This window comes from Trachurus trachurus, assembly GCF_905171665.1.
Source record: "Trachurus trachurus genome assembly, chromosome: 12".
NCBI lineage: Eukaryota > Metazoa > Chordata > Actinopteri > Carangiformes > Carangidae > Trachurus > Trachurus trachurus.
The window spans coordinates 17217002-17244794 of record NC_139908.1 but is presented as its reverse complement, the minus strand read 5'-3'; the positions used below and the strand labels follow the sequence as shown (position 1 = coordinate 17244794).

The following is a 27793-nucleotide window of genomic DNA, read 5'->3' as shown; positions in this document are numbered from 1 at the left end:
GCAAGCTGCACATTGTTGTTACACCTATTTTATTGTTTTCAGCTGAATGTGTTGCATGACTATTGCGGCCCAATCATGATTGAGTGGTTATGCCTGCGGTAAAAGTTTAATTAGCTCAGGATGAATAATAATGATGTGATTGCAGACGCACCCCCAGGCACACTCAAGTAAGGAGTTTTGGAACATGTTTGGCAGACTGCGAGCTCTCGGCTTTGTGAAATTTCACTTTTTCCTCTTTGTACCCGTCATTAACCTGCCATCATGTCCTGCTTGGCCCAAATGGCCCCCAGGTTGGGACCCACTGGTTCAGGTCTCATATTTTAAAAACATAAGAAAAAGGTGTTAAAGGTATAATGTGTAGGAATTACCCCCATCTAGCGGTGCAGTTGCATATCGGAACGTATTCTTGATGTTGTATCCACGTGAAATCGGGCAGACGTCAGACAGACAACAGACGCTGCATGTAACAGGATAAACAAGCGTCTATGTAAACAAGTGGTCCGCCAGCACGAGGCAAAACAATACAGGCGTGACAATATGTTGTCATGGTGATGTCGTATTGTTTACCTGGCCCACGTTTTACCGTCTTTCTCTCTTCGAGTAAAATGACATCCGGTTGGTTTGTCGACGGCCATCTGCCTCCTGCACCTGAACGCAACATCAGCGCCTCTGTCCTTCCTCACACTACACAGTGGTGACAGTTTTAACAGGCGCTACCTCGAAAACTAAACAGCGATGCAACATGGCATCGTGGGTTCGGTGCGTCGCCCCTTATGTATTTGTAACGACTTGTAACAACTCATTCTAAGGTACGAGAAAGCTTTCATTTGTATGCGGGTGTGATTCGACTTCAGTGAAATACGTATTTATGAAGGTAATATTTGATTTTTGCTAATAAAAAGCCAAATAAGTTGCATACTGGGGCTTTAAAGCAACCTTTAGTGAAGAAAATATGTGGTAATTTCAGTTTAACTTTAGCACAGACAGTCCTACAGACAACAATTTAACATCAGATCTTATTTTGAGCAATGGTGAAATGAACAGAAGCAGACAGTATAGTTGTGTTATGTATTTGTAAAATATGTGGCACCAGTTATTCAAAGGAGAAAAAAAAGGTTGTGCTTTTTATCAGATGAGAATATTTCCCTTTGATCTGACTAGTAATGTGCTTCTTTTAGTGACAAGAGAAATAATCCTATATTTATCCTATTTAATTCTTTATTTAGCTTGCATGAGATGAAAGAGGTTTTTGCAGCACTGTTTTCCACATACAACCTCCTCAGGTCCTCTCCTTGAATTGTCATACATCAGTGGTGCCATAATAGCGATTGCATGAGATCATAAAACAACAACCTGAATATGTACAAAAGGCAAAAGCTTTATAGCTTCTATAGCTCACAACATCATCACATGGTGTGTGTGTGTGTGTGTGTGTGTGTGTGACTTCACTGTCCCTTGATGTCCAGTCGGCTCTGGTTGACCCCAGGCTCCTTCAGATGTTCCACTGTTGCTGGATGGATCTTTCTCTTCTGCTGTCTCTGGATCTAAACCTTCTTTATTGCAGGGGTCTGTTCATCCTCAGGGCTTTTTCCTAGCCTTTTTTCCCCCTAATCAACTCGGATAATTCAAATCTCATTTGGTTTAATCAAATATAATATCTTACATGTGCAATAATACATTTCACATGTTCTTTTTGCTGCATGGATTTTAACGTAAACCACATGGAGCAGAATCTCAAGCTACCGGTATTTCCAACTGAGGCTCCTTAGTGTTATGGCTTCCTTAATAAAGTGCTTAGTGAGTGTATCTCTCAAAGTTACTTATCTATTTTATATTGATCCCTGTGGGGCTCCACAGGTAAAAGTAGCACACAATACAATAGAACTATTTAACCTATATTTCAGACAGATACGAATAGCAGTTTTATGACTCTTGACATCTTATTACCAGATGTATCTTCGTAGCATATTCATCAACGGCCTCTTCCTGCCCTCTGCAGTTTGTAGCCTCAGGAGGTACAAATCAGAGATGCTTTATGACCTTGAACGACTCTGGAGAACAGCTTAAGATAAGAGTGCCTTTCCCCCTACTATGGGATACTTACGGAGTCATAAGCTGTCCGTTTTGATATAATGTTATTCTCTTGTCTTTCTACACACGTTGATGCATTATCTCAGTTTTTCTCACTGTCTAATAGCCATGTTTGCCAGATGATGTGTGTGGGGGAAATTAGAGGACTTCCAGGCTCTGGACACCCAGGACATACTGTTGGTTATACTAAAAGGATTGCAGTTGTATTCTTCCTAAATTTTGCATATCAAACTCAATGTTAATTCCCCATTCTAATTTAAATGGAGGAAGTAGGTGGAGGTAGAAAGGCAGTGCACAGGATGTAGAGTTTGTGAAAGGCATAGAGATTAGGGATCAGGACATTTCTGGGACGGGGAGATAAGGCACCTTAAAACTACTTTCTGAGTGTCAGGGCTGCGTTATCTGCATTTTTCCATGCTAAGTTTCACCTAAGACAAAATAATTCAAAACATGTGTTGTTTTTATCTCTCTCTCTCTCCCTCTCTCTCTGTCTTGTTGTGCTTCCAATTTATTTCTGGCACTGAGGCTGAACCAAGAGGTTTATTGCAAACAGAAAGGAAACAACAGCAAGTTAAAGCACCTTCTTAACAACCAATGGATTGTTTCTCTCCTCTTCATTTCAAACTAGCCTCTTCTGTGTCCACCTTTCTCTGTTCTGCTTCCCACGAATCGCTCTGTAATCTAAGTCAGGCTTTTCATTTGAGATGAATTATTACCCCACAAACACATCCAGACAGATATTCCTCCCCGCTGTGGCAATTGGATCTTCTTGTACGTTAACATGAAATGAGCTGTAATTCGTGCTATTTTAAATCGCTTTGGCGGAGTTGAAGCAATTTGCAGCGGTGTGATCACAGCGATAAGAGATTCTCTGAAACTTATAAAGAGGATTGTAATGCAGAACCTTGTGCATGACACATCCTCAGTCGGAGAATGTGTCATCATCACACATCTAACTGTTTGTGGGCAGCTGTCTTGTTTTATCAGGTTCCTACAGCCAACATGACTTCACAACCTGTGGTCAGCGTCCATTGATCTTTAGCTGTGTTCAGTCTCATCTCCAGTCCATGTAATGCAGAGTAGTGATGACGGTGTGGTGGTGGAGTTTCTATTGGATGATCGTGGGGAGTCTTAAAGGTATAATGTGTAGGAATTACCCCCATCTAGCGGTGCGGTTGCATATCGGAACGTATTCTTGATGTTGCATTCACGTGAAATCGGGCAGACGTCAGACAGACAACAGACGCTGCATCTAACAGGATAAAGAAGCGTCTATGTAAAAAACAAGTGGTCCGCCAGCACGAGGCAAAACAATACAGGCGTGACAATTTATTGTCATGGTGATGTCGTATTTGTTTACCTGACCCACGTTTTACAGTCTTTCTCTCGTGGAGTAAAATGACATCCGGTTGGTTTGCCGACGGCCGTCTGCCTGACATCAGCGCCTCCGTCCTTCCTCACACGACACAGTGGTGACAGTTTTAACAGGCGCTACCTCGAAAACGTTCTCCCCGAGCCGACAGCTCCGATGAGTTTCTGTGGTTACCTACGGTCACGCTGCCACTGAACGTAAAAAATGGCAATGCAACATGGCAGCCGAGGTTGCGTTGCCCACTTATGTATAACGACTTATAACAACTCATTCTAAGGTACGAGAAAGCTTTCATTTGTATGCGGGTGTGATTTGACTTTATGAAAGCAATATTTGATTTTTGCTAATAAAAAGCTAAATATGTTACACACTGGGGCTTTAAAGCAGAAGTGAGTGATATATTTGTGTTAATATAAGTCTTAAATAGTTATATCTTCCGACAGCAATCACTTACATAGAGTGTTTGGACTGAAACACGGGTCTCTCAGTCCCTCTGCTCTGCTCTGAGCCGAAGAGAAAACATTTATCGTATCCTACAGTTTTTATCCAATGAGGAGAGAGAACGGCATGCAGGGCTGTGTGTGCAGCCAAGGAACGCCGTGAATGTGGTGACGTAGCGACGAGGACTGTTATGGTGCGTTCAAGGAAACTCGTATTTTTCCGACCGTGAAGTGGTACCAGTTCTATCTGGTACGAGTTCACCGGTCGGAAGTTACGAGTGGCCGTTATAGTGACTTTTCACAGGTAAAACAGGTCGGAAAAACACGAGTGGGTTGTCTGGAACGCTACAAAGTCGTAAGTTGTGACTTGAAGCTGTAATTTACGATTTCAAAAGCCTGCCTGGAACGCAGCATTAGCGAAAACGACCGGATCACTCACTTCTGCTTTAAGTCATTAAAATGAAAAATGCGCTGAAACATTATTTTTTCTCCACAGTCCCATCAGACTGCTATAAATCTGCCCCATGTGGTTTTAAGCTTTGAATCTATTTTACACACATTTTCATCAAACAAAAGGTCATATTTCACAGATCTTTCAACCAACCCCTAACCCAACCCTTTGCAAATTTGATGTATTATGGAGAAATATCATCTCTAAAGGCGACAGGCTACACCTGCCTGTTTCTTTTGTATAATTTTTACCATCACATAAAAGGGTTCAACTGAAGTGAAGTGGCAAATAAGGCAACAGAGACTGAGACAGACAAAGGGACATGTTTGCATTTTTAATTAGATTTCCGGTGAGGAGGAAAACAAGAAAGCTCTCTCAAACTCCTGAGTCAGAGTGCTCTTCACATCGTGTTCAGTTCAGCCCAATAAAGTTCAAACAAAACATTGGTTACCAGTAAATTCTGTATACTGCATGAGATTTTCTTATATTTTCTGTGGCACAAGATGTATGGTTTCCTTCCTCTCCAAAGAGGGAACTTCCTGATTCGACGGAATCCACCCAATCACAGCTTTGCTTACGCCAGAAAACAAACAAACAAAAAAAAATCCATTAAACCTAGCAGCTGTTAAGGGCAACGTCTTTGAGAATTTGGCAGCTTGATGCTTCTACTGGAATTAAAAATGGCTCGATGACATGACAGGGCTGTGTAATTGTTGAATTTGAAATCTGTAGTGAAAACATGTAATACGTGACTCAGGCTGAGAGAGCACTTGTCTGTGCCAGACTAAACTGTAGGCCAGCACTGCAATGTCAGAGAGAGGGCAAAAGCAAATAAAAACCAGAGTCCTGCTTGAGAGACAGAGAACACTCCAGAGAGATTGGTTGACTTTAACATGTGAACAAAAAAAGAAAAAAGAAAGAAATTCAGCACTTAATGCTCCAAATATTAACACATCCTCACAAATAAAGACAGATGGAAAAGTATTTATCATACACACAGAGAGAATACTTTTTCCTGTGTGTGTTTGAGTATGTTTGTGTGTGGACATGTATGGGACCACTGGACCACAGTGAAATCTGTTAAATGATGAAAAAAAACTGTAAACTTTCTTGGCGCCGACCACTTATGCAAACAGTAATTGTTAGTTAGTAATAATAGTGATTCTGTATGACATTCAGGAGCTGCTTTCATTTTTAGGGACGCACTGTTCTAGTCAATGTGCACTGCTGTGATTATCTGAGCCGTGAGCTGCGGTGTGACTGAGCCGTGTCTCCAGGCGTCGCCGCCCTCTACTCAGCACTTTGAGGAGGAGAAGCAGGACAACAAACTTTATGTTAACACTTTCAGATGACAAAAGCGATTTTTCTGCTCACTTGTAAAGATGTTACAGTTTTTATACTCGGATCTAGTAAATGCTCTTAACATTAGCTGCTCCTTCTAGCACTAACAAAAGCTACAGGCACACAGAAAAGTAGAATATTAGCACTTTAAAAGCACAAAAGATCTCAGCACTCTGGTCTCAGTTTACCACTTTATTTCTTAAGCTGAGATAAACAAGCCTCCATCAGGGGCTTTAGCTGAAAACTGCCAGCTTAAGGTCCTCAATGAAGATCACTTAACAGGCTGTGTACAACCCAAGTGCAACACCAGGAGACTGTGCTCAATTGTGTGCTGTTTACCAGAATTATATAACTCATTACGTCCTGCCCTGTTTCCTAACAGCAGCCTTTTCACTCTTGCTTTGGACAGTGTCCATTTGGACCAGGTTTAAACAGCAGATTTCCTGTCCTTTGAGTGCCTCTGTGCCATTTTCTATGTTAATGTGACTCTATAGCTGAGCACACACCTCACTCAGCAGTAGATGTGCACCTGTTCTGCATCTGTACTGGTAAGCATTTGACAGCGCAGATGTTTGTTTGTGTTTTTAATGTGAAAATTACCAACGTTTAATGTTAATTTGCTCATGATTTGATTTATTTTAAATACCTTTTTTTCTTTTTCTTTTTGTCTCAGCCCTATTGTTTTATCTGCGTGAGCGCATTGTCGTCCAGCTCCAGCTCTCCACATTTGACAGCTCTTAATCTGAAGAAGCTCGGGGGTCAACTCGGGCCAGCGCAGCCGTCTCAGACGCAGACACGCACTCAGTCAGCACATATTTCTGGCCTTTTAACTATAGCCGACACCTGGCAGGAGAAGCAGATGGCTGTTAACAGCTTAAACTTCTGGCAGATCTGTTTAATTCAGAGAGCTCCGGTCCTGCGACTGGATCACAGCCCAGTGAAGTGAGAGGTGGCGGAGGCTCGTTTGGCTGCCATTAAGAGAAGCCAAGAGTGTTTGGCAGGAGCGAGAGCAGCCGGAACTGTTGACAGGGGCCGGCTAAGTGGCCCCAACCCTCTGCAAGAGAGCAGAGGGGATCAACAGGGCAACTCCTACACTACAGGGGTAGGAGCACTTGGATGGCTGTTACATCCCTCTTGACATCATGAATCAGACTGTCCGTGTGTATGTGTGATAGAAAGATAATTGTGGGGATGAAGGTGGTAATCGTTTTTGTTTCAAAAGAGGAGCAGATAGAGAAAATACACACAACACATCTGCATGTTTTTTTTTTTGCTTTTTCCTTTTTTCTTACATGGAAAACACACACTCACACACACACTCGCACAAAATCAGCACATTGTACTTTTTTTTTTGTTTGTTTGTTTTTACCAAAACATAAAGCTCAATTCCTCAAACTGAAGATGCATTTCTAGGGGAGATAATACATTCATTCCAAGCGATGGTGACGAAGATTACAATATCTTGATAGAATAGACAAACAGATTAATTACTTCATGGCTAAAACCTGAGTTATTCCAAAGTATTTCCATATGAAACTGCACAACAATGCACATCAAAAATAAATGATGCATCATTATTCTCATATAGAGTATTATTTGCATGACTAAAGCTATGCTAATATATTCATGTGATATATATACACATCAGTATATGGATTATTCATGTTTATGTATGTCGTCGGGGTCTGAGATTATCTAAGAGGTCCAGTCAAAACACAGAACCGTATTATGACAGAATGACTTTCAGCGGGTTTTTCTGAAGCTTTTCAGCCTCAAAAAGTAAAACGTCCTTGCAACAGAGGAGTGATTAAAATGATATTTCTTTTTTTTTTGTACACGTTTGAATTTTCGATTCTCCTTTTTGTTTTCAAACTCAAAGAGGCAGAGAGAGTTGATGTGTGTAGTCCAGTTGTTTCTGCTTTTTTGTCTTCTTTTATTTGTATTGTTTCGGCCCTTTTTTGTTAGTCTTTGAAACTTACTCTGGAAACGAGGAAGAACAGAGGCACAGCATGATTTAATTTGTCCTCGGCCTCCTTGTCCTGCCATCCCTCTCCTTCCTCTCCCAGCCCTCTCCAGGATGAAAGCAGGTATGACTGTTTTTATATTGAGCTGTTTGGTCGAGCACTACAGTTGAGCAATGTTCAGTCATCGGATCGGTTTGTACGGGGTTTCCTCGTGGCACTGGGGGGGCTCCTCTGCACCCGACATCCTGGTGTCTTCGTCACAAAAAATCCTCATAGTCCAGGAGTTTGGAGTGCTGGCGCGTCTTCCAAAGCCGGTAGAGGCGGAAGTCGAAGTACATCTCAATCATCTCTTTGCCTTGATTGGTAAATGAGACAGGAAAAGTTTGAATTTCGTAGCAGGAAGCAGTACAACAACAACAAATGGGTGGGATTTTCTTTACCACCAACAAGAACTCAAAATCCAACTAGCTTTGTTCTGAACTTAGATTGTATTTTAGTTTAGTCTTATTACATTTTTTTTTTGGTAAAACTCAGCCCAGAATCCTCAGAGTTACATTTCCATTCAAATGTTTGGATACACAATACAGTATTTGTCACAGGCAGTGTGTGTTGAACGATGTTTCACCCCATGATGAGGTGAAGAGGAGTGGGATGGTAGATTGCGGTGCGAGTGATCAGAGCTAAACCTCCTCCTGTCACAGACCTGCAATTAACGTTAGTAAAACACATGCAGCCACAGGTTTCCCCAACGAAGTGCGAGGCTGTGATTTGTTTTTACCTGTCCTGATGTTTGCAAATTGATTTTCTCTTTGTTACCGTCTATGTGATGGGTAATTTGTAAATCCTCAGGAGAGCAGAATCAATTGTTGGTGCCTTTTTAAATGGACGAGTAGCAGAAGGGGATGCATGTCTCTGTGGTGAAGGTTTGATAAAAGTAAAGTGGCTAAAGAAGAAGTTTGGCTCTGCGTCTAACAGACAAAGAATTTTAAGTTCTTCCTGGACCAAGAGAAGCCTTTTGTGCCTATTGTGTAGAAGAGAGCATACTGTGTGTCCCTGCTCCTCCCTTCAGTGAGGACCAGGAAGAGTGAGTTTTAAAAGTTAATAAATAACTAGACTGCTTTCCCTTTTGTGATGGCAGCTGCACAGTGTGAAATCTATATGACTTTGATCAGTTGCATTAAAGGAAAATAAAGCAAATGGAAAATGAAATATTGAAGCGGCACCCAAATAGGGCGGATAAGAAACATATTTGAAATGAGAAAGACGTTACAATCATCGCCCTGTTTGAATGAATTAGATTTTTCAATAAGGGTACAGCTGCGTGAGTAAAATTCCTACAGGTGTTAATGCTTGGACACGTGGTATTCCACTGCGTCATTACATAATGAGTGTGTGTGGGTCCTTGTGATCTGCGTATTTGAGTGTGTTTACTCAGACTCACCCTGTGCAGACAATTCCAGCGGAGACTCGAACTCGACATTATAAGGCCTCATCAGATTCTTCAGTTTCTGGAACAGCTGTTGGGGCCAAGATAAGAGCACAGACACCAATTAATCCCACCGCACTTGGATGCACTCGCAGCAGGGGAGCCCGCATCTTCAGACGCAACACGCACAAACATGTACAAGAGCAACAATAAGTCCAGCTCATTAGTGCCACAGAGACAGACGCACATTCTCCCTTGCACAGGTAACAAAGAGGAGAGGAAATGAGAAGAGAGCAGAAGTTGCAGAAGTGTTCACTTTCCCTGCAGGGTTTCATGTGACCTCACATGGAACAACATGGCTTGTCAAGATGTCCCACATTAAGAGTTCAGGAAATTACAGGGGAGATAAAATCAAAGAATTATCTGATCTCCCTGGTAACATTCGTCGTACACTGAAACTCTTGTATGATGAGAAATTAACAGATAAATTCAGGCTTATGTGACATTTAGTGCTAAAATAATTGGTCAATTATGAAATGAATCTTTAATTGTAGTTTTCTGAAGATAATTCAATTATTTTATTCTGTTTTTAAGCTTTACAACATTGGAAAAGAGCAATGTGAAGACATGACTTTTAGCTCTGGGAGCTTCTGACAGACATTTGTTTTTTGTTTTTTTAATCCATAAACACATTTTAAAATAGGCCAAAGGAAAGAATAGATCAAGTAATCAATGGTGAAAATAGCCACTAGTTGCAGCCTGAATTACATGATGACTGTTTTGTGCAACAGTTTTTTTTTTCAGTTGTCTCTTCTGCTGTTTATTGTTACTGACACGCTGCCGTGCACATTAAAACTGAAGCTCGCCGATTTCTTGGCTCAGATTTAGTCATGAGGGATCTCAATGCCTCCCTGTCAGAGAAATCAAAGGTCAAATTCACCTTTCTTTTTCACTTTCAAATGGAGGTGGTGAAGAAAAAGCAGCTTTCATTCCTTGTGTTTGCAGTCCTTTGAAAAAGATAAAAGAAGATGGCTAGTTGCCCGATGTGGAGGTTTGGGAGACGCAGGCAGCATCACTTGTCTGTAGCGCGGAGAGAGCTGCAGGCAAGTGACAAATTTCAAATAATGTGTATGTGTTGCATGTTGGGTAGATTTCTTAGTCCTGGGTGGCTTCTTACAAGCTCTTAGTGGCTGTTATTGTGAGACCGATTCATATTTTTTGCTGACAAAACCAAAACAAGGTGGGAAAATCTCTGAAAACTGGGTCACGCCGCCTCTCTGTCCTGCTCACCTCCTGGTCTCCATGCCCTGCTTTTGTTTCCACCCCTCAAGCCTCCAAACTGTAGGCTACTTCAAAACAGCTATTAAATTAAGTGAAATCCAAATCAGACAGACGCAGTGTGATGACAGCATGGTACAGTACATGCATTACAAAAAATAAAAAAAGGCTCAACAAAGACGATATTACAGAGAGAATTAACATCACAAAATGAGCTTTTGTTGTGCTTAACAAACGAGATCCCTTTGATATTTGCTGAGTGATTTTTATTAATCATGCATTATGATTTTACTTTTCAAACAGAGAGGGGGTGGTTTAATTTACCTCTCTGATGAAGTCAACCCACTCTAGCAAGGCTGCAGGCTCAAGTCAATATTTATGAGCTTAAATCTACACTTTATCACATTATATTAGGATTTCAGTGCCCCCAAGCACAACTGCATATATTTGTATGCAGTATGCGGACATACATCACTGGGAATGAAGTTGTGGCTCGCTTTCAAATGTGTATTTAGGAGGGTTTAGCTAAACATGTGCCGTTTGTTTTGTGCTGTCTGGAGTGCAGCATTTGGCAGGATTTGACTGTTTAAAAATGGATTGAATGGGGAATCTGCTTAACAGAGGCAAGATGTGCTGTTCTGCATTTGTTTTGGGGAGGTTATGCAAAAAAAAAAAAAAAAAAAAACTACAACAAAAGTCTCCATGTATTTTTGGTGTGGAAGTGGAGGAAGGCTGTAGCTGACCAGAATGAAAAACACAGCAACAAGGTCACTGAAGGTAACACTTCTACATTGTTCCTGTTTTCCTCAGAGTTACATGCAAAATTCATTCATTGTATTTTTTTCAAAAGTGCTACAATAAATACTATAGTTGACGGGGTTAAAAAAATATATATATATTGGGACTACACCAAACCCTTAAAAAGAAAAGGGACACACCCGGTTGCTTTATTGTATCCATGCTCTCTTGAAACAACTGCATTTGTGTTTGTGTGTCGGGGCGGAGATATCACTGATGTGCAGTCTGTTCTGCAGATTGCCAGACTGTCCATCAGCCCCGGAGAGATCCATTTTATATAACAAAGCGTTTTGGCAGACATGACAGGAACAGACAGTTAGGTCAGACAAACACTGCTGGCTATGCCGTGTGTCTTTGTGTGCCTTTGTGTGCATGTTTATCTGGAAGCTTGTTTGTGCGAGTGTGATTTTATTTTATTTATTTTTTATTTTGTTGGTGAGTGTTTTCTTATTAGTTCAGGCCAGGTAAAAAAAAAAAAGAGAGGTGCAGTGTCACTGAGCTATATCCAGCAATATTACTCAGCGAGATGATAGTCACACAGGAGTAAAAGAGGGAAAGTGGGGGAGACGGAGAGAAGCAGGAGGATAATATGCTGATGAACAGACAAACAGTGATAGAAACAGACAAAGTGAGCATGAATATGAAAGCAGAGAGCAGCAAACAGGGAAATGAGGCCACAGAGAACAGAGAGAAAACTGGGCAGGAGGGAATATGAAGACGGTTAATGATAAAAGGTAGAGAACCAAAACCAAAATGCATCCTTAGTTATTAAATCAGTCACATATAAGACTTAGATTTAGGGATGCACGGTAACTATTGATACAGATAATTTCCAGCCCGATATTGGCTGATAATATCGGCCAATAATTATGAGCCAAAATACACAGATAAGTCTGATAATAGCATTACTAGAGCCAATTTTAATTAGCCCACATTGCCTTGATTTTGCTCATTTTCAGTCTGTTTGCCCCCTGAGTTGATTTGAAACAATAATACCTGTTGATTTTTGAAGAGGCATAACTGTTTTTTTGTGATGACGGTTAAATTCATCTTTACTCACTACATCTTAACCTTTCTTAAAGCAGATATCAGCTTCACGGCCGTTTCGGCTAATGCTGCGTTCAAGGCAGGCTTTTGAAACCGTAAGTTACAGCTTCAAGTCACAACTACGACTTGGTAGCGTTCCAGGTAACCCGTAGCTCGTGTTTTTACCATCCTGTTGTCTGTGAAAGTTCCCTATAACGGCCACTCGTAACTTCCGACCCGTGAACTCGTACCAGATCGAACTGGTATGACTTCACAGGAAGGAAAAACACAAAGTACGAGTTTCTTTGAACGCACCATGAGTTAGCAGCCCCCGCCCTTGTCAGGCATCAATTGGTCCTCGTGCTACGTCACCACATTCACGCGCATCCCTTGGCTGCACACACAGCCCTTCATGCCGTTCTCTCTCCTCATTGGATAACACTTGTATCCCACAAGGAAAATTTTCTCCTCGGGTTACAGCAGAGCAGAGTGACGGAGAGACTCGTGTTTAGGCTGAAATACTTCATGTAAGTGATTGCTGACGGAAAGTAGGACTATTTAGGACTTATATTAACAAAAACATTCCACTGATATCTGCTTTAACCTCAGGTGTGTATAAACTATTAATTATGTTATCGGTTATCGGCATTGGTTATGAGAAGCAGGAAGTTATCGGTTATCGGGATTGATGGCAAAAAGAGTTACCGTGCTACTTAAATTTTCAACATGCTATGATTAAAGCTTCAGTTGATAACAGTTATTCAGTCATATTTGCTGAAACTGTCACTATATTCTGATAGTCGGACATTAAATGGGTAATTTAGGACAAAATCCAACTCCTCTGGCTCCACCTACAGCCTGGAATCGTATTTGCCGAAATCCACCGCGACCGAAGATTCTCCATCAGTCAGGTAGAGGGAACAGGAGGAGCAGTCAATAGCCACTCGTACACGTCGTTGCAAGCTGACGAAAGTGAAAGTAAAGTCTGCGACTTGGTCGGAAACTTCAAGACACCATCTTCAGGTCCCTCTTTTCACCTCTGTCAACCCCCCTCCCTCCCTCCCTCCACACACGGGGGTGGGGGCGCTTGGCAGAGGTTCATAAAGGGACCTGACGGTGTATTGTCTTGAAGTTTCTGACCAAGTTGCGGACTTTACTTTCACTTTCGTCAACTTACCAACTGTAGCTTTAAGGTGGAGTTATACACTGAGTTACAGCCATAGATGCCATAAGAATTTCACCTGCGTCATATTCTCGGCACCACACCAAGTGGATGCATTGCAGATTATGCAGGAGTGAAGGAGGCTATCTACATGAAAATGGAGGACCCAGCCCTCGACAGAGGAGGAGGTCTACAGTGCCACTTATCCTCCACCTACAACGCTGTCCTTCTGTCCCCTCCCTGGATTTAACAACCATCGACACTTGGCCTCAGGTGACTCTGACTCATTACAAGTGAAGAGCGCTGCCTAACAAGTGACAGAAATGCCCTTGATAATGACCCCACAGAGCTTAAATACCTGGCTACATGTCAGACTGTGACATGTATTAGCTTGTGCATAAACAGAATAATAACTTAACACATTTAAAAGACCACTGCGTTCAGTCACCTTCTGTATCTTGACTGTCTAAACTTGCATGCAAGCAACTTTGACTGAGTTTTTTCCCCGATATTTGTAAGATGTTTAATATGGTTTAAATGGTGATCAAATTGTTTTTTGTTTTTTTAATCTTTGTTTTGCGAAAAGCTGCTAATAGAAAATGGGAACCAGGGATTTAGGGCTTTTCTGTGCATTTGCTGCCTGTGTTGTGCATTAGTGTCTGTATACCTTTTCCCCATTGGGGTTGCCCAGGACGTAGCATCCCATTATGTGGATCAGGTTGGGTTCTGGGTTGACTTTGCTCATGAAGCGGCTGAGCCTCCTCCAGAATCTGAACAGAGACAAAGGTGGTAGTTACAGTATGTGGATGGACCAACTTTTTTCTTTGATTGACATCTCCTGTGAAATTAAACAGGCAACACAAGAGCAGAAAATAAATGACCCTTTCCTCTTTACATGCACCACAGCAGGCGCTCGGTAAAAACACATCTCTAAAACACAAACTCAGAATGTAACTTTCTAAAATATTCTATGTCAAGCACTTGTCTCTTTTTTATTGGCTTGCTGCTGTGCTTTTACACTGAAACAACCGTTTTAACAGAATATCTTATGGAAGGAGAATTATGGAACAGATTGTGAACCTTGTGTTTATCTTCCTGAAACAAGTAAACATTGACTATTCAAAGCTGGTTCCCTTGGGAGAGATGCATCACTCAAAAGTGGTACATGGTGCTCATACGAGCTCTTGACAAACAAATGTAGGGGGGGAGCGCTGCTGCACGGTCACAGTGGAAAGTCTCTGATTTAATCAGGTGGGAGAGCTTTTGCTGAGAAAGTATTAATAATTTGAAAATAAAGCAGAGAGCATTTAGATGATGAATCTGTGAGGGTTGGTGAAATTCTAGTAAAGGTAGAGTAATGATGAAATATTGGTTGTGTGTTGTTCTCAGTAATGTTTGTGAAGTGGTTGTGTATTATAAGAAATGAAGAGTGTGTGTTGTCATGTTTGATGCAGTCAGCACAAATTGTCATGAACTAATATCTATTAAACAGAGATGGACCTAGAGGTCCAGTAATAACTCACTGGCTCATGTCCTCCTCCTTTTCTACCTTAGCGAAGGTCGCCACTTTGTTCTTCAGTAAGTACAGATGACCGGGGCCTCCCTAAGAGACACACAAGGGTCAAACACATTATCAGAACGGCTAATTTGTCTCATCCTAATAAATGTTTTCAAAGCTTGGATCCCAGTGGATCTTATTTACTGTGCTCTAGCAAATTATGCAGGGAATTCAATATACAGAGTATGAACATATGACCCCATACATCCCAGATAAACCCTATTCTACAAGGAATACACTATTATTTTTCCATTTGCCTCCTTTTTCCTCACCTGACAAAAGATGAGCATCCTCCAGAACTTGCTTCCTCTCCTGTAAGCTGTGAGCTTCTTCTCTATTTCCTCTGTATGAGAGGAAAAAAAAGTTAAGGATTGATGTGAACAATAGGGACAGAGAGAGAGAGAGAGAGAGGGAGAGAGAGAGAGAGAGAGAATGAATAGCAAACACAAGGGAACGCTCATCTCTGGAGGGTGAGTTCAAGTACAGGTGTAGTAGTAGACAGTAGAGACACTAACAGAAGATGGAGTTTAAATTAAATTCAACTGTGAACTTGAGGCAGCAGGAAATGTGACAACAAAGTAAAACAAGTCAATGAAAGAGAGTAAAATGGAAGCTGAAATCTATATGTGTAAATTATCCACTGGCATCTTTTCAATTACTCTGAATGGACTCCAATTTCCATGCAGAGTTTGTCAGCAGCAGCAGAGGATCATTTTCAGAATACAGAAACCAAAATAAAAAACAAAATTGAAGTCATTTTGCAGGATTTTAACAGGTTCCAAATGAACAGATCATAACATCCAGCCTCTCTAGCTATTCATATATATACTATATTGGTGGACTTAGTAGTAGTAGTTCAGCCTCGAGCTGTCTTCCTGACCTTTAACTCCCACAGTATGAGTCAGAGTTCAGACTCCATTCCTCAGGCAAAATGCTGCACAGTTCATCTTAATGACTAGAGGTGACAGATTTTCTCTTCCATGGGGGGAGATGGTATCATATCTTCCATTAATATAAACATATGCATATTTAATTTCCCTATTCCCTCACTATTCCAGTTACTGTATGTTAATCACTTAATCTGTTTCAATCTAATAAGAAAATGAAATAGTAAAGGTAAGATGAAAAAGGCATACTCACCCAAAATATCATCAAAAGTTGCATGTTCATGGTCCTGAGGAAAAGGATGAAACACGACCATGTAATATTTCAAAAAGCTATTTTGGTACCAATGTATTGCGTTGGTCAGCATGTCTGTTTCAGTGTTTAACTCACATAGAGGATGGGGATGATGGAGGGGTCATCCCTGCGAAGTATAGTGGGAACATACTCCGCCTTGGGGACCTTCGAGGAGATCAGCTAAAGGTGAAATAGAAACAGAGCAGGAAGAGGGAAAATGGTTAAGTGGGATGTAAGGAAGATGGGATAAGAGGGAGAAATGTAAAAGAATGGCAGCGAATGGTTTCAGGGGGAAAAATGAGAGCAAAGTTGCAAAGAGCAAACTATCACATCCTCATGCCCTGCAGGGAAAGTACAGCTTTATACAATATGTACAACAGAGAATAGATTCCAGGGAATACACCTGAATATCCTGTTACTGTGCTGTTGCCAAACACAAAACTCAGACTGGTTGATATAATCCAGAAAAAAAAAATCTACAAGAGATTATTTTCATTGTGTCTCAACATTGAAAAACACAAATTCACACAATTTGCACAAGTTGATGGTTGATGAGTCCTCACTCTTTATCCAATGTCCTGATTACCATCATTAACATTTGATGAATTACTCTGCAGTCAGATGATCATTACGATCTTGATCTCCTACCATGATTTTGGGAGGCACAAAGTCGTCTCCCTCACAGGCGAGCCGCTCCATCTCTCTCTCCTCCTCCCAGTCTATATTATCATCGAGGCCTCCTTCATCCAGGGTGCCACAGGAGGTCTGCAGGTCTCCACCTACGAGAGAACATGACACTGACGTTGGGAAAAGGACTTATAATAATAGTGTGTAGGCCAAAGTGTTAGGATTGGAGTGGGAGGCAAGAAAGGTGACAAAGAAAGAGAAAATATGGGGGCGAAGTAAGGCCATGTCCAGGAAGTGGAGAAAGGTGAGAGTAGAGGAGGAGGAAAACAGATGGAGCTGTTAATAATGGTGGTGACAGGAAAATGACAGATGGAACAGGGAAAAGGCAGAGACAGCTGGCTGAGGCAGAAAAAAAGAATGACTGATAGTAAGTGTGGCAGCAGGATTTCTGGCATCAAAACCACGTTGGGAAGGTCCTACATACCTGCTTCTCTAACATTTCATGATAATGTAGATGAAACATTATATCAAGATTATTTTTAAATGTATAAAAATGGTCGACTAAATTATATCTCTGGTCATACAAATCATCAGATGATTTGTTATTGTAATTGTTGCGTGTCAATTACTTCATGTGAATAGATGCTGAAGTTGTTTATTGTTCTAATCTAAACACTGCTAACCATGAGGAAAGTGCCAGTCCCTATCTCTGCTAACATATCAAATCAGGAACACACCTTAAAGTTATTACATTCTCATGGGTGGTTAGACTTGGTCTATCTGTAAGGACTGCGACTAAGCTACCAATTCAGTAATACTTAGTTTTATAGTTTCATTCATTCAAAATTCCCATAAATTCATTATGATTCATAACTTATAAAAAACAGTGTTTATAACTATTTCATATCATTCAAACCTGAGTAGAGTTCACTCATTTCTAAAGAATCAAGCCAACTTGTATTTCCAGCAGCTGTAACTAATCACACTAACGATGCTGACTGTCACACTCCGCTATACAGTGAGGACAGAACACAAACTAAAGTTACACAATGACAACAATGAGTCGTCTCAAATTAGAGCCTGAATGATATATTTCTTGATATTATTGGAAAATGATTGTGTGACCATGAGACGTTGGCTCTGTTTTGGCTAACAAGCAACAGGTGTTAGCTAGCCTAGCACAGGCTGTCAGCATTACTTTGATCTTGCCTGAGCACTCAGTGCGACTCAGTTTGTACTTCTTCTCTTGCTAATTACTCCACATAAGTTCTTGTAAATAGTTTTAATCCTTGTTTGGTTAAGTGCTTCCCCAAGGAATGTTAATTAACTCAATCACCATTTTGCAATACTGTAGTTTAATTACAATGTGATTATGAAGCAAGGGGTAATTATTGTATAGTATGGTAATAATTATATTACCATATACGCAAGTTCTACATTGTGTTTTATATGTATATACATACATTGTGTTATTAATTAATCTGCATTTGTTCATGTTTTTAACTGACACAGCCCATACCAGCCTGTAAAAACATCCAGCTACTGTAAATATAAAAATATGAAAAGATTCTTATAAAATGTTTGCTAATGTTATATTAAAAAACAAACAAACATAATTATTGGCCAATTTTTGAACTCTCAAATATGCATGTTGGTATCTGCATCCAACCTCAGCTCTAGCTTAGATACTTGGTCCATAGGTTTTCTATACAATTCGATAAAACACCATCCGTACACTGACTAACAGGGAAAATGACTGTTTGAAGAAGAACAGTGGGTGAAAAAAATGGAAATGGTGAGTAAGACTAACAATTAATGTCACTCCTCAAGAGAACAATACCTTTCCCTGAGGAAAGAGGGAGACCGAGGCGTCAACCACACCATTAGACTGTCATCAACAGTTCATTTGTCTTTCATCGCAGTCTGATACCCAGGAACATGGACGATGGAAGTGCAGAAAAAACATAAAACCACAAACCGAGACACTGACACAGACAAACAGCACATGCTAAGGGTGTGTGTGTTCAAAGCCTTTTAGAAACATTGAGTTGCGTTCTTCCTATTGACATTTGTACCAGCAGACACACTCAGACTGAGACACACACACACACACACACACTCCGGGAAGACATACTCACAGAGAGAGAGAGCATCACAAAGTTGAAGAAAGACCCACGGTCATAGGAGACAGACGGACAGGGTCAGAGTCAACAGCAGAGACAGTCAGTTTGTACGTGTGATTGTGTTTCATGTGCTTCATGTGCGAGTGTCTGCAGATTTTCTGTGTTAGTTGTCCTTGACCCGTCAAACCCCCGGAACTGAGCTGTGAAACTGTCAAGACGAAATGTCACCACTACACAACACAGAAGCGCACAGAACATACAGCATCAGCACTCTGCTACATCACGTGTCCTGCTTGGCATGTGGCTGCAGACAAAATGGAAAACGCTATGAAAAGTTGCTTTAACTCTCAAGTAACTAAATCACCACTTGAAAACATTAACGGTATGTGTCACTACGCCAACATCATCACCGACCTGTTGACATGTTGAATCAACATATCGGACATAAAACCACACAGCTTGGTCTATTAAACAAGGAAGGACAGGAAATTTCAAGCTGACTGAAGCCGACGGCAGCGCTATGTTTCACTTTGTGTTGACTGTGTGTTTTCGTGCTGCAACATCTGGAAGCAGTCATGTGATTTGTGATCAGCGACTGTTGAAGGTTAAAATATTTTTCATATTAGCAGTGAGATGTATAGGCAAGTAGTAAAGAAATGCATAATAACAAATACATTTTGGTTTCAGATGTAAACACGGTCCTCTACTGATATGTAGTGGAATAAAAGTAGTGAATATTACAAGATAGGGGTGGAAGTCACCACAGGCCCCACAATATATTATCACAGTACTTACAGTACGATATTATTGTAATTCTAAACATACTGTAATAACATAATGTGATACTATTTTATAACCTTTTTGCAACTGCAAATTCTGTCCTGAGAGGAAAACTTTGTCAGCATCTGTTTCATCTATTAAGATAAACTTTATTTCACAGGATTTTCAAACAAACAGATTGACCAACACTCTCTAATACACTACTACCAAAAACTTAAATTTGTATTACACAATAGCAGATTAATACTTGGTATAAGTGCATTCATTCAATATTGACACAAAAAATATTGTAAAACTATTGCTGTATTAATTTTTCCTCCCATCTCTACTTCAAGTATACTTCCTTGCACCTAGTTTAGTCTTGCAGTTGTCAATATTAGTCATCCTTTACATTAAGAATTTGTGTTTGTTCCCAACATTTAAAAAAAAAAAACATTAAAGGGATAGTTCACCCAAAATTCAAATTTCACTCATTATCTACTCACCCTCATGTCAACTAATAGCTGTGAGAATTTTCAGAGTCCTCCGTTCCTTCTCTGAGTTACGGGGGGGTCTGCGCAGCAGTATTTGTCCATATAATGGTTGTGAATGGACACCACGTTTCTTCGTCCAAAAAGACACACCAAAAAACATCCAAATACCTCCATACTGCTCGTCTGTAATGTCCCTCTTGTATTGAAGCCCCGACATGAGAAATTGTTCCGAAAAAAATTAAATAAGTCTATATTTTAAGCTTGTTTGTAGCGGAAGCTCCTAGGGTTGGGCGGTATGACGGTATTATACCGTGTGACGGTATAAAATGTCTACCGGTAGAGATTTTGCAATACCGTTTATACCGGAGAAAGAGCAGATGTCTGCGGCATCTCTCTGAAGTCACTGTAGTTACACCGCCTAGACACACGGGGGAGCCGGCACTGCAGCAGACTGCTTGGCGTGGTTGCATCAGCAAGACGAAGAAGAAACAGCTTTACCGTTACCGGAGGCTTACCGGAGTGATAACAACCATGGCGGAGGCGGAGAGTGAAAGCAGAAGTGGGAGCATAATATAATACATCCATGAGTGGGAGTCACGAGGAAACGGAGGCAGCCCGACCCGCCCAACAAGACGAAAAAGTGAAAAGTGAAAGTAATTCACTCCAGCCGTAATTTTTTTTCGATCGATCAGCTGTGTTTACCGTTTCATGTGCCATAGTTCTGATGTTTAGACAGATGAATTAGACCTCTAACACATCCTAAAGTTTGACTTGTCAGAGTTTTTCAGAAGAGGAGTAAGTCAGGTTATAAGCAATGCTAATTTCTGTTAGCCCGTCTATGGTGTTTTACATTATACGTTAGCATTAAGCTAGCGGACTTTTTATGCTTAGTTGTGACACTGGCTGTGTGTGTTTTAAACGTTATTTCAAACTATGTGGGTTTGATTGAACATCTTTGATGCTTAAATATATATTGCCGCTTAACATATTGCTTTACTCCTCTTTCTATTTTACTGTAGGACAGGCTAGCCTAGGACACTGTTTATTATGGTCACTTCCGTCCCTCCCACCCACCCACCGACCCACCGACCCACCGACCCACCCACCGTTTTTCCGTCAGTTGTTGACATTTGAGCCCGTACTACCATAGACTGTAAAGGTTACTTACTACCTTAGGAACTCTAAAGTAACTTTTTTGATTTTCCCGGTTTGACCTGTTTGAACAGACAGCACAGACCGTAGGCATTTTTGTAAAATGCAAATTTGTGATGTTGTGATTTCTTTTTATATAATTGCACTAACTGGAGCCAGACTGCTCTGGCATTTTTCCTGTTTGTTTTTTTAATTTTTTAATAGAAATCCAAGTTAAAAAAATAAAAGAGGAAAATGATCAAATGCGACAGTATGGTTATTTTAAGCACTTGAATTTACAGGGGGAAAAAAACATACCGTGATATATACCGTTACCGTGATATGAAATTACTCATACCGTGATATAAGAGTTTGCTCATACCGCCCAACCCTAGAAGCTCCCAGTGTCTCAGTTCACTGCTCTGCCTGTGTAAGTGCAAATCTCACGTGATTTGCACTGACCGGCGGAACAATTTCTCATGTCGGGGCTTCAATACAAGAGGGACATTACAGACGAGCAGTATGGAGGTATTTGGATGTTTTTTGGTGTGTCTTTTTGGACGAAGAAACGTGGTGTCCATTCACAACCATTATATGGACAAATACTGCTGCGCAGACCCCCCCGTAACTCAGAGAAGGAACGGAGGACTCTGAAAATTCTCACAGCTCTTAGTTGACATGAGGGTGAGTAAATAATGAGTGAAATTTGAATTTTGGGTGAACTATCCCTTTAACATATAAAACTTTTTTTTTTCATGACTGACATTGATGAAACAATGACCTCCCTTCAGCTCATGCTCGTAGATCATAGTGTTGACTCCAATGGCTGACAAATGCAGCTAAGTGGCTTTTAACTCCATATGTGCCACCTGTGTATAGAAAATAATTAATGACAAAAGTCCTGAGTGCTGAGCACAGAATAAACTTGAGCTGTAATCAATCTCTCGCCTGTCGAGATGCGGTGCGAACAAAGGCACACATCAGTAATTTACGACTACACACGTCGTGCAGTTCAAACCTCTCAGTGCAGCTCGTCTGGCAGGTCATAAACACTTGAGAACATGAGCAACAACTTTTGACAGACGTCTCATTTCTGTATCTGGCAGGGTGGGTGATGTTTAATTTACATTAGTATCAGTTGTAGTGTGGTTCAGGTCAGTTTACATGTGCATGTGAGGAACGCACACTGAAAAAAAACTCTTGCTCATGAAATTCCTCTTGCAAACCTCTATTACTTTCATAATAACGCCTTAGTATGCTCTGAAAGCTTGTTCTGTTCGTGTTTAATTAAAAGCTCATTAACGAACATACATACTGTTTACTGTATGTATGGGAATGTGGTTTGGTTAGGGCCTACTTCAGAGTTAAAGCCTTAATTTTCACCGTTTTTGTCTCGCCTCGGCAGTTTTAAGAAACAGTGTGTCAGCACATGTGTGGCTCTGTGTGTATGTATGTATGTGTGTGTGTGTGTGCATGCATGAGTCTGTGTTAACTCACTCTCTCTGGGTTCATGAGGAGAGTCAGTCTTGACAGGGGTGGGGTCGCTCCAGGAACGGCTGAAACTCTTCGATCTACGCTCAGCGAACGCTAGTACAGGCGGGGGAAGAGATAGTCACACACACACGCTCGCGCACACTCACGCACAACACACGCACAACACACGCACCACCAACAAGCCGGCAAAACTGTCCGCTTCCTCTATACACTCACAATCACCTAGAACACATATGAGTGCAAAGGCGGATGCAGCTACAAACATAGTGTATATACAGCGCCATCCCTCCTCTGCACAAACGCACAAACAAATGCCTGCAAGTACAAACTGTCCAACAGACACACAAATACAGAACGCAAACACTCGTAGGCTACATCCATAACATATAAAACATCTATCTGCTCATTTTCTTTCTATCCGATTATCAGTTTGGATTTAAAATGGACTGTTCTTGTTGCACAGATTTACTGAGCTACAAGTCTTCTCTGCTGTGGACAGTAATCGTTGTGCTCTTGGAATATTTTTAGCCGCTTGAAAGTATTTGACACACTTAATCAACACTGTCCCTCAAGGCGCCATTTTTCAGTTTTTTTTAATATATATATATATTTTTTATTTTTTTGCCTGTGTACTTTTTACCCTCTAATGCTGCTGCTGATACCATCTTGTTCTCACAAATCCTTTTAGAAATAACCTTTGTAATTGTATCAAAACCTCATGTCCTTGTATTATATTTTGTGATCTCGATATCACTACTACTCTGTTATATAAACTAGAGTTTTGTATTATGTAGTTAGAACCAGATTTAGATGGTGTTTAATATCTCTTAATCCCCTCAGAGTTGATTTGGCCCAGTTTCACTTTTATGTTCTATTTATTTAATTTACTACTTAACTAGTACTGCAAGGCGAGGCAAGAAGTGATTTTAATGAGAATGATACTGAAGTGGAAGGGATGTCTCGCCTAACATATTGTTATCCGAAGAGTGTTCGGACTATAAAATATCTGATATTGCCTGTTTGCAATAACCTGACTAGCAGCAGCTGCATCTATCATTTCTGTCATTTTTGTGGGCGTGGTCAAATCCTGTTGGAGAAGGACTTGCTGAAGTCTGGAGGCAGGAACTTGCCAACCAGAAGGGTTTTTTTTTTTGGACTTGGTGCATCGTGAATAATCCTGGGATCTTTGCCGGATGACTTGCTATAGCTGGCTTCAGACAAGCCTGCATGTCAAGCTGCCCTGGACTCAGCTTCTACAGATCTTCTGAGATCAGTCATGATACTGCACACATTATCATACCCAATGTGCAAATGAAACCGTACTTGTGCATTAGGGAATTACGTTAACTTTGTAAGTGGTGGTATCAATGGCAAGTATCGGAGCTCCTTGGTTCAGTTCTGTCGCCACAGGGGACTGGACTGAACCGATGCAGCCTTGCCATCATGTTCTGTGACCACGCCAGGTGCGTCACTTCACCCAAAAGCGAGGCAGAGATGCAACAAGAATAAGTAATTTGAAGAAGAAAAAAGCTCTGGGAGAACAAGTTCCTCCTCACAGCAGGGGAGAGTCTGAAAAGTGGAACAACTTGACATTCGTGTCAGCATCAACAAGACTTTGGATCTTAGTAAATGTCTACATCGCAAAAATATGCCAAGCCACACATTTGGGGAGTTGGTCTACGCAGCGATCGTGACATGTTTGTGTTTTAATTAGGCCCATGGTTGGCAGGGTCAAAAACAAGAATCTACTTCTGCTGGGCCTGACTCATCTCTAACTAACACCCTTTGTTTTCAAATTCAGAATAATGTGATAATGGTGTGTCCATTTTTACACACCTGACACAGTCGTGAGCCACTTGAACTCACCTATTTCCAATCTGACTTCATAGTTCTGGTCGAGTGAATAATGACTTCACTTCAAAACTCCACAAACTCCATGATTTTCACTGCAAATCAGAGCTTTGCCAGATTGGTCCACCAGATGGGAGTGCTCTGAATTTGAAGTCTCGGAACATGAGACAATTGGTTTCTGATAGAAGTGTGTGTTAGTTGATTTGATACGTTTTGTATTGTTAGGAGAATTTAGTCCTTTCTTCTTTGCCACCTAAATGCTGCATCTAATGTTAATAGAAGGGTAACCTCGATTTTATTATTACAGACAGAACTAAACCAATTCACCATTATTTGTCCTTCACCTTTTTCTTTCTAATGTTAAAAACAGCGGACAAGCCAACACATCAGTCACATGACATGACCACACTCACAGCAGCGAATCCACATAAAACTCAGACCAAAGACTCCATAGAGAAGGATTGATGTCTTGCATCGACACTCAAACAGACGCACACACTCGCTCACAACCAGTCACCGCTTGACTTTGACTGTCCTTATCGTCAAACTTTATAATCAACCAAAAATGAAAAACATTCAAAGCAAATGCAACAGGAAAAGACCAACTACAGCTCACACACTCGTACACTGTGTACACACACATGCGCACACACATGCACAGACCCATATCGCTGGCTTATCAGACACACGGATAAACATATAATCCTTGAGGAGATACCACAGAGCGTTACGAAATCCCAGCGAAGCAGCAGCGCTCGATGCCACACACGCTCACATACACATATATACACACACACACACATGCCAATAAACACACCGGAGAACAGGAAAAAGGAAAACACGGATGATGGCGGTGTGAAGAACATCACAGTCGTGTTTAGCAAACATGTCATCCCCACATACACACACACACTCACACACACACACACGTCTGACTCACTCTGTGCTTTAATCCTTCTGCTGCCCACCATACGAAGATGCTTCCGGAAGTTCCTGTGGGTAGAGAAATCAAAGCGGAGGAGGGATAGCCGAGGACAGAGGAAGAACCAAAATGTAAAGAGGAGAAAGAGGAAACAGGGAAACAGGGAGGGGTGGGTGGGAAATAGCAGAAGCAGGACAAAAAGAGAGGAGTTTAGTGTCAAGCTTCTGTTTCTAAGAGGTTGGAAAGGACATAATTATAGGCAAATACACACATTTCTGTGTCAGTGTGAGTGGAAAACAATGGTCACCGAGGCGGTGGTGGGTGTCATGTATCACAAAACACAGAAATATCTTGTTTCATCGACTGGTACAGTGTATATTTCTGAGATAATACATTCATGTAACAAGAGCCAAAGGGAAACCCTAGTATTATGTTCAGAAGCAACATGTTGTAATTTGACAAACAGGTCCAAGCCTGATTTTAACACATCAGCCCAACATCTTGAAATTACATTTCACACATTCAATGCTTTTCCCTCACTGGAGGTACAGTAGTGTGTCTCTGATGGAGCAAAGTAAAATGAGAATGTGGAGGATTAAACATACCATAGTTGCACTCTGATATTGATTTTGATGCACAACTCATTTATCAGATTTATCTCAAGGAGTGTTCCTTACTGCTGAATGTGCAGACTATAACATTATAAAATAAACACACTATTTTGTTAAAGAGAGAAACATTAATTAATCTCTGAGCCTCTGTGCAACCAAAACTATGCTAGTCTGTATGTAATGGCTTTGCATTTGCCATGTTACACTTAAACTGAATTTAGTGTCTTAAATAACAACAGGGCTTGTATGTTTTTTTTTTCACTGCTGTTCGTCCTGACATGATGTTCTATGCAAGAGCTCCAGATACACATCCTTTCATCTCTCTGCCTCCCTCCCATGTCACATCCACACACAGAAGTGGTTCACCAAGCTACCAGTCAGTACTCGTGATTAATGATCCCCGCATGTGGTTTGTCTGTGGGTGTCCGTGTGCATGGTTTGTGCGTTTTAGAGGTGTGTAAACACAGAAGCGACATAACAGGAAAAAAATATTTTTGTAGTCCCCTTGTCCTCGGTTTACCTCCATAAAGATTTTAGTAGCACGATGGTTAACCAGCAACAACATCAAATAATGAATTTCACTGCTAATACTAAACCAATTATGCAATATAATGACAAAACATGGCTACAACGGAAACAATATTGCACTATTAATTACAAATGAGCAACACCATGGTTACTTACTTTATGCTTTGATAAAGAGATCTTAAACACAGTAATTCTCTGAGTGCCCTGTGCTTAAACCTTAGCTGCCCACAGCGGAGAGGTGTGGAGACACTTAATGAGATTTAGACAGAGAGAGAAAATGTGAGAAACCATATCCACCTCCATCTAAAGATGATCTGACAGGTCCTTCCTCTCCCCCGCTTCAGCTCTCTTTGTAACTCTCTGTAACTCATTTGCATCTATTTTTTGCTTTATTTACATGTTGCATATTATTTTTTACTTTTGTATTTTTCACATTTACTCCGGCCTACTCCTGTTCCATCTGCTATTTCTGCCATAGCCTCACCACTATGATGCAGTTCCAATTAAGTAACCCGTCCCATGAATTTTTAATAACAGAAAATATGGATTAATATTTTAAAGGTGATATTAACTCCAATATGCTCATGCTCAATAGCTTTATTCCATTGCATTGTTTGTGTTTTTTTTTGACTTAACAAGTGATTTGTTTCTGTTCCTCCTTCACTGTGTGTATCTAATTGTCTCTTTTTTTAAATGCAGTGGACACTTTGTTTTTAGAAGCCATATCTTTGATAATGTCAGGCATGTTGCAGAGGGTTTCATGTACTTATGAACGTGTACTGTGCACAACACATGTATCTTTGTATGAATGTATTTATTTAGAAACTGTGGCCAGGAACTGATTGATGCAGTCAGTGCTCAATTTGTGAAATAAATGCAGGTATGGAAAAGTATCTCTTCCTTGATAAAGCAGACACTGAGAGATGTATTTAATTTAAGGGGAAAAAAAATACAGTAAGAGGAACTGAAGTTCAAGAGGCATGCAATACCTACAGGAACTCAGACTTCAAAAAAAAGAATACTGAGAGAGGAAGCAGATTGTTCAGCAATAGTAATGCATGATAAAAAGGAAAGTGAACACTTCACATCAAAGAGTTCAGAGAAAATCTGCTTTTTAATGATGAAAAGCACAAGATAACAGGCAGTGATTAAGAGCACTGCTGAAAT

At 40.7% G+C, this 27793-nt stretch overlaps 1 protein-coding gene across 1 annotated transcript in view; it reads right to left on the bottom strand.

Annotated features, from left to right (window-relative positions):
- Positions 1-7916: 7916 nt before the first annotated feature.
- Positions 7917-27793, bottom strand: part of nsmfa (NMDA receptor synaptonuclear signaling and neuronal migration factor a) — a gene marked incomplete at both ends in the record, with an annotated part of 40822 nt that continues 20945 nt past the window's right edge. The window contains 10 exons of the mRNA XM_083984241.1: positions 7917-8014; positions 9101-9176; positions 14017-14119; positions 14873-14952; positions 15180-15250; positions 16048-16081; positions 16183-16266; positions 16735-16865; positions 22718-22807; positions 25506-25558. Of these exons, the coding sequence (XP_083840367.1) occupies positions 7917-8014; positions 9101-9176; positions 14017-14119; positions 14873-14952; positions 15180-15250; positions 16048-16081; positions 16183-16266; positions 16735-16865; positions 22718-22807; positions 25506-25558 (820 nt within the window). The remainder of the gene's footprint in view (positions 8015-9100; positions 9177-14016; positions 14120-14872; positions 14953-15179; positions 15251-16047; positions 16082-16182; positions 16267-16734; positions 16866-22717; positions 22808-25505; positions 25559-27793) is intronic.